This window comes from Neltuma alba, unplaced genomic scaffold, assembly GCF_004799145.2.
Source record: "Neltuma alba isolate B1F8T4 unplaced genomic scaffold, ASM479914v2 tig00011920_pilon, whole genome shotgun sequence".
Lineage (NCBI taxonomy): Eukaryota > Viridiplantae > Streptophyta > Magnoliopsida > Fabales > Fabaceae > Neltuma > Neltuma alba.
Window position 1 is genome coordinate 70,756 of NW_021636512.1, and position 10,949 is coordinate 81,704.

Consider the following 10,949-nt stretch of genomic DNA (forward strand, 5'->3'; position numbering starts at 1 on the left):
ATCTTGGATGTGTCAGGGAATGGCCTAGGAAGCGGTATGGCTGCCGGGACGTTCAGGGGAACGCTGACAGGAACAGCACTGGAGCCAGCAGCGTCGTTGTTTGCAGCCATTGTTCAGGATATCTCTCAAGATTGTTGGCGGCAGCAAATGAGGAACAGCAAATCCGGTTCGAGTCGCGTCACAAGGACACTGTCCTTGAGAGATATTCCGCAGCCCCTCGGTGTAACAGGCAGCGGCACTCCCCAGGATCAAACGAACCCTTCCTGCGAAGCAAGGTAGCAGAACAGCGAAAGCGATTGTAACAGGAAACACAGCGGGAGAGAAGAGGAAGAGGATGGAACAGTGTGTTATCACGCTGCCTGGACAGTCCCTTATATAGGCGCGAATGGCCACATCACCGGAGGACGCATCCCTCTGTTTCGCCGAGCGGGTACGACCGAAGCAACGTAAGGTTCCGTTGGAGACGGAACAGCGCGAACGTTGGTGCACACAACGTTCGCCTACACCCCGCGAGACGCGTCCGGTCGGCCACAAAACGAAACAGTAAGCCTCTTGACTTTTAACAGGTCCAAAATAAGGCTTTTCTGGTAAGCATAATTTTATTAAAAAATATTCAACAAAGTTTAAAATAATTTTCGTAAAATGAGGCTTTACCGCGTTTAATTCACGCGCAGGGGGGGAAATCGCCGGTTTACAACTGCGTTTCCCTCCTGGTGGCTGTTGTTGTGTGCGCGAGGCCCACTTCCCTCTTGGCCCATTTACCCCCCCAAGGATGCTTGATCTCATTTATACACTTAGACTTCTTCTCATCTTTCCCATGTGGGACTTTATTTGACACACATATTGCATTATTTCACAAAACTTTATAAAATGGATCAGAACTATTCAAAAAACTGAAGCCTGTTGTAAAAAGGAGACGGAGTATTTCATACATCTTTCATGCAAAACACAAGAATAAAAATAATACTATTGAAAATAATAATAACAAAAATAATAACAAAATTTCATGATTAAGAGTAAAAAATTCCACATTGGAATTTCGATTTCCTGAATTTTTATCTCTATAAAGTCATCGAAATTTAGTTGTAAGAGAGAAATTCGGTATTTATAATAAAAAAGTCAACCATTGATTGAGGACAAATCTAAAAACTTATGTTTGTCTACAAATTTAATTGGTCTGAATAATTTTTTAATGCTATATAAATATAATTTAAACTATAAAATAAATACTCCTATGGTCTTTAATATAAGACTCATTTAACTAATTTGATTAGATTAAGGAAGTTAGGTAAGTTAGTTAATTATAAGAAAATTGACACATTTTTCCTAAAATACTATAATCATCTTTCTCAATATCCCCTCTCTCTTTTACTTAATTATGGTTGAGGGAGTATTTATAGGGGTAATTTAGAGAAAATTGATAAATATGAGAAATGAGTCTTATATTTAGGATCAAAACCAACTCAAAAATTGAGTCCTATATTAAGGACAGGAGGAGTATTATATTTGGAAGGGAAAGAGTAATACTTTTAAAATATACATTGAAAAAGGAGAAAAAATTTATTACAGTTTAAAAAGGGATGAAATTGTTATTCAAAAAAGAGCAAAGATTGCAGGGAAGAAAGAAAAGCCTTCATCGATCATCAATGATGATGAGCACACTGAAGATCTCATTAAATCTCCACCAGCAAAGCTGTCATAAATTCACCAACCACATCCTCAACGAAATTTCAAATCAATTCAATTCAATTCTTTCATTTTCATTCATGAACCTCAAAACTCACTCCTCCACTAGCACGGTGGAGCCTGTCTTCCTGAAAATGTTGCCTTGTCTCTTCTTCATTTGAAGCACCCAAAGGGAAAGAAAAACCCTCCATGCTCCTTTGCTTCAAAACTTGACTCTACCTGGGAACTTGCAACACGGCTTCACAAGGAACTCTCCTCAGCTTTTCTTGGTACAGAAGGAGACAATAGTTAGTGTTTTGCAGTACTTTTTGTTTCTTCTGTGTTAATTTCTTTTCGTCGCCTTTCTCGATCTCCAAGCAAATCTAGACAAAGTTCACTCACATTCTCTTGTTAAAGGCCATAACTTTTTTCCCATTTTCCATATTTTTCGATTCTTCTCCAGTGTTGATTTCTCCCCCCTAATCTCCTCTTAAAATTTACTGCTATTGGGGTCACTTATGGAGTCAAAGCTTCAGAAATAAGCAAACGCTACCATGGTCAGGCTGATTTTCAAGTTCTGAGAGAGGCGTTTCTTTGTGGCTTACTGAATCGTTTTTGCTAAATGGGTTTGGGAGTATTTTGTTCTATTTTGGTTCTCACGCTTCTCTTCAAGCATTTGGCATGCCAGCAACCAAATACAGATGGATTTTTTGTGTCTGAATTCTTGAAGAAGACTGGTTCATCTTCAACTTTTTCCAAATCCTACAACTTCTCTGGTTCTTCTTTCTGTTCATGGCAGGGGGTTCTCTGTGATGCTCAAAAAGAACAAATCGTTGAGTTCAAAGCCTCTGGGTTAGGCCTCTCTGGGCCCATTCCGGATAATACCATTGGCAAGCTCAACAAGCTTCAATCTTTGGATCTTAGCAGCAACAAAATCACTGGCTTGTCTTCAGATTTCTGGAGTTTAACTTCTCTCAAGAGCCTTAACGTTTCTTCCAACCAGATTTCTGGCTCATTGTCAAACAACATTGGCAATTTTGGTTCCTTGGAAACCTTAGACTTGTCGAACAACAATCTCTCTGAAGAAATTCCAGAAGCTATAGGCTCCCTTGTCAGTCTTCGCGTCCTCAACCTTAGCCGGAACGGGTTCGAACACACCATACCTTCGGGGATTTTAAAGTGTCTGTCTCTGGTCTCAGTTGATCTTTCATCAAATCGTCTGAATGGGACTCTTCCAAAGGGTTTTGGTGCTTCTTTTCCAAAGCTTCAAATGTTGAACCTTGCAGGGAATAGTATTCATGGTCGAGATTTTAACTTTTCTGGATTAGATTCTATTACTACTCTCAATATGTCTGGAAATTTGTTTCAGGGTTCAGTTATGGGTGCATTTCAGGGAAGCTTGGAGGTCATTGATCTGAGCAGGAACCAATTTCAGGGTCACGTTTCTCAAGTACAGTTCAGTTCTAACTTAAACTGGTCTCGTTTAGTTTATTTGGATTTGTCTGAGAATCAGTTTAGTGGTGAAATTTTCCATAATTTGAATGAAGCCCAGAATCTGAAACACCTAAATCTTGCGCACAATAGATTTACCAGGCAGAAATTCCCACAGATTAAGATGCTCCCTGTGTTAGAATACTTGAACTTGTCTAGAACTAGTCTTGTTGGTCCATTCCTTATGAAATCTCACAACTGAAGCATCTGAATGCTCTGGATATTTCTATGAACCATCTCATCGGGAAAATCCCCTCGCTAAGCAACAAAAACCTCCTAATTCTTGACCTTTCTATCAACAATTTGAGTGGTGAAATACCCCAATCTCTCTTAGACAAGCTCCCAGGAATGGCGAAGTACAACTTCTCGTACAACAACTTCACCTTGTGTGATTCAAAATTTACCCCTGAAATCCTCAAGACGGCATTCTATGGATCAGTTAACAGTTGTCCAATTGCTGTAAACCCCCGAGCTTTAAGAAAAAGAGCCTCTGATCGAAATGGAATGAAGCTGGCTCTCGGATTAACTCTAGCAATCATCTGCCTTCTTGCTGGGCTTTTATTTCTAGCATTTGGCTGCCGAAGGACGACAAAAATGTGGGCAGTGAAGCAAGCTTCATACAAAGAAGAACAAAACATATCAGGACCCTTTGAATTTCAGACTGATTCAACAACCTGGGTGGCCGATGTCAAGCAAGCAACTTGGTCCCAGTAGTAATTTTTGAGAAGCCATTGTTGAACATCACATTTGCAGACCTCTTGTCTGCAACTTCAAACTTTGATCGAGGTACCCTTTTGGCTGAAGGGAAGTTTGGACCTGTTTATAGAGGCTTTTTACCTGGCGGGATTCATGTAGCTGTTAAGGTTCTGGTTGTTGGCTCTACATTGACAGATCAAGAAGCTGCAAGGGAGCTTGAGTATCTTGGTCGCATCAAGCATCCCAATCTTGTTCCTTTAACTGGGTATTGTCTAGCTGGAGATCAGAGAATTGCTATATATGAATACATGGAGAATGGGAACCTGCAAAACTTGCTCCATGACTTGCCACTTGGAGTGCATAGTCCTGAAGATTGGAGCACAGACACATGGGAGGAAGACGACAATGGTGGTGGGATTCAGAACTCCGGCTCTGAGGGATTACTCACGTCTTGGAGATTTCGTCACAAGATTGCCCTCGGCACTGCCGAGCACTGGCCTTTCTTCACCATGGCTGCTCGCCTCCAATCATTCACAGAGATGTCAAGGCCAGCAGTGTTTATCTGGACTACAACCTAGAGCCAAGGTTGTCTGATTTTGGTCTAGCTAAGGTTTTTGGAGATGGCTTGAACGAGGAAATTGCACGTGGCTCACCTGGTTATGTTCCACCAGAGTTTTCCCAACCTGAACAGAACTCCCCAACACAGAAATCTGATGTTTACTGTTTTGGGGTTGTCTTGTTTGAGCTGATAACCGGTAAGAAACCTGTTGGGGATGATTATCAAGATGAAAAGGGAGAAACTTTGGTTAGTTGGGTCAGGGGACTGGTGAGAAAGAACGAAGCTTCAAGAGCCATTGATCAGAAAATTCGCAACACGGGTTCAGAAGAACAAATGGAGGAGGCCATCAAGATTGGTTATCTTTGCACAGCTGATCTTCCATTGAAGAGACCAAGCATGCAGCAGGTAGTTGGGCTGCTTAAAGATATTGAGCCTTCTGCTACTTAATGAAGGAAAATGAAGAGGAGTAATTGAGGCTGTTTTTTGCTTTTAATTTAATTGTCCCACTGGTTTTGAGCTTCCCATTGGGGAAATGTAAGTAAAGCAATTCTAGGATTGTGTTCTTTTGAGATTGATGGGCTTTTATTTCCTTTTCACCAACCATCGTTGGTAGATGAAAGCTCTGGTGAGAATACGCTCAGAACTTGATCTCTTGTTAACACGTTGCTGCTTGTACTTGTTCATTCGCTGTAGTCATTAATTTATATGTTCCTTTAATTGCAAGGCCTCTCTATTTTTCTTTCTGCTTTTTAACATGTCCTGTATTTGAATTGGAAAAGAGATTTTCAGCAACCCTTTTACTCTAGCAGATGACGGGTGTGTTTGGATGAAACCAAACTATGGTTAGGAGAATAGCTTCTGGAGAATAGATTTGAAAAAAATAGATTTTGGGAAAAATAGATTTTGTAAAATTGATTTGAGAAGTGTGAGTTGTTTGGATATTTGTTATTAGAATTACTTTTTATATATCCATTGACATAAATTAATATAAATTATAGAAAAATTATTTTTATGATATATTTTAATTTGAAGGAAAAAATTGTTAATATATATTTTTATTAACATAATATAATATACTATAAATAATTATTAAAATAATTAAGTGTATATATTTATAAGATATAAGATTAAATATATTTATAAAAATATGTTTATAAAAAAAACAACAAGATACATATCTATAGCTCTCACACTCTCCCATTTTCTTCCAAAAGTAAAAAATTTCTACTTTTCTCAAAACCATGGTTTTGATTTTTTTAAGGTTGTTTGGCTAACTTTTCCAAACCATAGTTTGAGCCCAAAACCATTTTGGAGTGCTTGCCAAACACACCCGAAGACAAAGTCACTTGGAAAAGTTTAAAATTGAACACAAGTATAGTTAAATTACTTATAATAATTTTAAAATTTTAAAAAACTTATTTGAAATTTTTAATTCAAAATTCAGGTCTTATTTTTTTTTAATTTTTTTTTTATGAGTATAAAAATGGCAAATGTGCACTTTTACCTTTACCTCAAATTTTATTTTTGGATGCAAGTGATCTTTGATTGTACCCAAAAATTAAGAGTAAAATAATACTTAAAAAATAAGATCAGGATAAAATTATATTTTTATCCAAATGTGGTTAGAGAGACATGCCTCTAATTTTTGTCAATGAATTATCTACAAATCTTTGTATGTACAAAAAATAAGAGGATATTTTTTGTTTTGTACAAAAAGAAGTATTTAAGTTTCAATTAAATTTAGATGAGACTTTTAATTTAACTTCTAGATAATTTGGAGATGATGATCCATATGGAGAATTTTGGACAATGGAAACTTATGTCAAATCATGTGTGAAGATCACATAAGGCACCCATACTAGTATGTTTTGGATCATCTTTAATATAGAGAGCATTTGAACATATAGCTTATTATTTTCCAACAATAACTATTATAGTTAAAAAGCAAAACCCACTCTTCAGTCAGATAAAAGTACAAAATATATAATGATTCAATTTAGCTTGGATCTTATTTATCTCTGGCCTCAAATATATGGATAATAAATATTTTTTCCTTAAACAAAAGTATATGTCATAATAATCGAATTTCAAATGAGAATTAAAATAGGTTTTTTTTAAATTAAATTGTTTGGTAGAAGTTCACTTTTTTAATTTTATAGGTGATTTCACTTTGGTTTTTTTAATTTTCAAAAGAATCTTTTCAATTCGCTAATTCTAATATATTAGTTTTCAAATGACAATTTGTTAATAATTCTAGTATAATTTTAAAAAATTAAACTTAATATATCATTATTTGTTTGTTTGGCCAAAATAATATGTCACGATTGAAAATTTTTTTTTAATATTTTAATTTGAAAATTTACATTTTTTGGTTAATGACATTAAGATTAGAGGACTGAGAAACATTTTATAAAATTAAGGGATTAAAACAAAATCTTGTGTAATATCCAAGATAAAAGATATATTTTTGTATAACTTTTAGGGGACAATATTATCTTAATGTAAATTATATTATTGAATGTTTTTTTCCTCTATCCCTCTTACATGAGCACGAGTGTAGGAGGGACACCCTGACCTAAAGGCGTAAAAGGGGTTTTTTTTTTTGGGGGGGGGGGGAGACAAATTAAAGGTGCTAGTATTTTGGTCAGAAAAATAATCAGTTCGATTAAATTTTAACTCTTCAATTAATAAGATAAATTGTGTTTATTTTTTTTAGATTGATAAAAAAATAATTTTAAAATAAATATGCATATGATATTTAAAACATATAGGCGACGCAGTGCTTGGGTTGTACAATGGTGCTTAAGTTTTGGAAATTCATAATATTTAATGAAATACTAATTGGAGTGTTATATTTAAAATCAAATTAAATCTCCAACTAGCTCTTAAATTAAGTACAGAATGTAGAGGTTAGATTGAATCAGTGTAAATTTCTATATTCATTTTTCTTTATCTTCCTTCTGTTTTTCAAAGTGTTATTTTTTGAACGCACTTATTATTTCATTGAAGCACTGATCTTTGAAGTGTTTTTGAAAAATTTTAATTGTCACCTAATTTGGATGCTTGCCATGCCTAACAACTTAGCTTTCCCAATTTTTATCATTTGGAAGTGTTATTTGGTATGTGGAGTCTAATAAATAATAAATCAAATTACTTTGGAATAATTATATAAAAATGAGTTTTTGTTTAAGAGAAATACTTAACACACTTGCGTATTTTTTTTAGCACAGCAACTTATTTTATGTACATATGAGTATACGACACATCTTATTGCAATACTCCTCCTATAAACGTTAAACCTCCTAAAATTTCATTGTTAATAATTAAAAGAGATGGACGCTGGGAATTAATTAAATTGTTTTTTTTTGCCAGGAAATTAATTTAAATGTTAAACGTTTAATTATAGCCAAAACATGTTTAAGTTGGGTGGTCCTCATGATTTATAATATCTAATTTCTTAATGACCACATTTGATTCATTCACCTAAAGCCACCTCAATCATATTTATTAACTGTTTGTTGGGGTATGCTTTGAAATTGACATTAATTAATCCGCTGTTAATTTATCTAGGAAATATTATTATTATTATGTTTTTAATTTCAACATTTCATTCAATTTATGGCTTAATTTTTTTAGTTTAAAAATGTATAATTGAATATTTACAATTTTTCAAATTTTTTTAATCCCTGCTGTCAAAATTTGGTGAATACGGAGGTCGAGAGTAGCGAGCCTTTTCGTACGTATTTCATATCATGTACAAGAAGATGTATAGGTACATTTTGCTGATATAACTTTTTTTTTTTTTTGCCAAATTGTTGATATGACTAATAGTCAGATACTCTCTTAGTACCGTAAGCAGGCATGTTGTTCTTCTGTACCACTTCTGATTCTTAATATGAAATCTTGTTTGATTTTTATTTTAATCCTAATTATAAGATTCTAATTTATTTTATCTCTTATATTTACGTATTTTTTTTAAGGTAATCAATAGTAGTTCTAGCCAATAAATTGATTAGTAAGGATATTTTAGGAAAGATAACATCTATTTATTACAAATAATTAATTTAATTTATTTTTTTTAATTTTCTCAAATTAGTTAATTAACTCTTCTAATTAGGACCAGAGGCAGTATAACAATCAAAATTATAAAAAGTTGTAGATTGTGATTAAAAGATAATATCTCGGGTCCTCAATATAATATAAGAGTTAATTGATTTGAGTAGATTAAAAAATAGTTAAATTAATTATTTATAATAAATAAGTGTTATCTTTCTTAAAATACTCTTGCTAATCATGTGAATTAGCTAAAATGATCAATTGATGAAATATTTAACATGTGCAAGTACTACAAGGACTATCATAAAAATAGATAAATATGAGAAATAAAATGGATTTTGGTCTTATATTTAAAACCAAATTAAATGTTAAATTAGCTTTTATATTAAAAACCAAAATGAGTAGTTAAGTTCTTAATGATTGACTAAATTTGATTCCCCTAAAGCCACCTCAATCGTATTTATCAATTTTTTGGTCAAAATAATCCACTCTTCATTTTCAAGATTCTAGATGTATCATGTTTTTAAGTTTCCATATTTTCATTCAATCCCTGGTTTGATTTGAAATGAAGAAGAGAGGAGCGAAGGGATAAATTCGATTTAGACAATTAAAGAAATAAAGTTAAAAATTTTTAATTATTTTTTTTACTTTTTTATTTTACATCCTTTTTAATTAAAATTTCATAAACCTATTTTTTTTAATTTTTTAAATCAAACTCATTAAATTTTTTCCTCTTTTTTTTTCTCTCCATTTCTGTCATACTAAACAGAGGATAAAAGTGCCTAGTTCAATTCAGTCTTTCTAATTACTATCGTCAATTTGACTAAAAAAATTAACCTTGGAAAGCAAAGTTTTCTGTTTTGATCAAAATAACAATATTAATTCACGCTTATTTTTTTCTTTGGGGCAAAAAATTCATACTTAATTGATCTAACGATCTAAAATATTGACTAATTACTTAATATTATCTCCGATCCTTAATACAAACGTTAGTTGACTAATTTGAATAGATTAAGAAAATTAATTAAATTCGTTATTTATAATAAATAATGTTATTTTTTCTAAAATATCCTTACTAATCAAGTGTAGTAGCTAAAAATATTGTTACTATAAAAACTATCTTAAAAAAAATATATAAATATAAGAGACAAATTAAATTGGAGTATTATATTTAGAATTAAATTAAAATGCAACTAGATTTTATATTAATAAATGAAGATAGTAATTGGTTTGCACTTAGAATAAAGGCATTAGAAGTTGAATTCATTATTCAACGTACTAGCAGCAATTAAGGGTCAGTGGTTTAATTGTGATTGAACAAGGATTAACTCAATTATAATTAAAATATTGAAATTTAAAAAAATATTTATACATGATCCAAAAAGAATAATATTTAAATAAAAAGATATTAGCTTACAAATAAATGAACTATACATATATAAATTATATAGTATAATTTAACAAATATAGCTACTTATGTGCAGATAAAATGTAACCCCAAATTGGACGAGAAAATTAGATTTTAGAGTAAAATACGCTAACTTTTTTTGTATTTTACTCTAACTATATTAGCTTCCTTTTTATTTTAAAAAATATATTTAATTTCAAATTGTTAACTCCGTTAGAAATGTTCTAAAAAGATATTTTTTAATTAAGATTTATCCTTCCTAACACCAAATTCTTAAATTTGCGCTGAAAATTTTTGACAATTTGAATTTTTTTTTTTTTTCCTTATTTTTTATTTTTACAAATAGTTATTTTTTTAGTGTTTTATCATATTGAGATGAAAAATTATTTATTTATTTAATATAGACATAAAACCTTGAATGAAAATTTGATTAGTTCTTTAAATAAATACATAATAGACTAAATTTATAACAGAATTTTTTTTCAAAATTTTAAATTTAAATGATTTCTATAGTCTCTCAAACTTAGATAATTTATATTATATTATGAAAAAAATTTATTTAATATATTTTCTATCCATTTAAAAGAAATTTAAATAAATAAGTTTTATTATGTAGTGAAAATTAAAATTTTAAAATTTTAAAATGTAATCAAAATTAATAAATTTTATTGCATATTAAAATTTTGAAAATACATGTATTAAAAAAAAATTTTTGGTTGTATCAAAAATGAATTTCTTGATAAATATAATGTTTAAATAACCTTTATATCAATGAGGGGTATTTTGGTTAAATAAAAATTTAGAAGTCAAACTTAACAGTTGGATGGATGAAAATGAAATTTTAAATATACAATGGAGGTTTGTATAATATGTATTTTAATTTCAAGTGAGGTTTATATGCATTTTTATAATAGAAAAGTTTCTGTAATTTAGATAAAATAGAGGGATAGTTACGGTATTTTGCTCTAGATTTTAATACTGCTATTAGGCGCTAGACAAGTTTTACGGATTTCCAGTGGGCTCCAGTGCGCGTTTGTAACCTGTAAGCGGCAAGCAAATCCCAAAGCTTATTTT

General features: G+C 31.7%; 1 protein-coding gene across 1 annotated transcript; it reads left to right on the top strand.

The window, feature by feature from the left end:
- Positions 1-1,812: 1,812 nt before the first annotated feature.
- Positions 1,813-5,128, top strand: LOC114719512 (probable LRR receptor-like serine/threonine-protein kinase At2g24230). Its single transcript, XM_028905019.1, is given in 4 exon segments — positions 1,813-3,329; positions 3,332-3,850; positions 3,853-4,335; positions 4,338-5,128. Coding segments are annotated over 4 exon segments (2,565 nt in total). The 5' UTR covers positions 1,813-2,287; the 3' UTR covers positions 4,859-5,128.
- Positions 5,129-10,949: the final 5,821 nt, after the last annotated feature.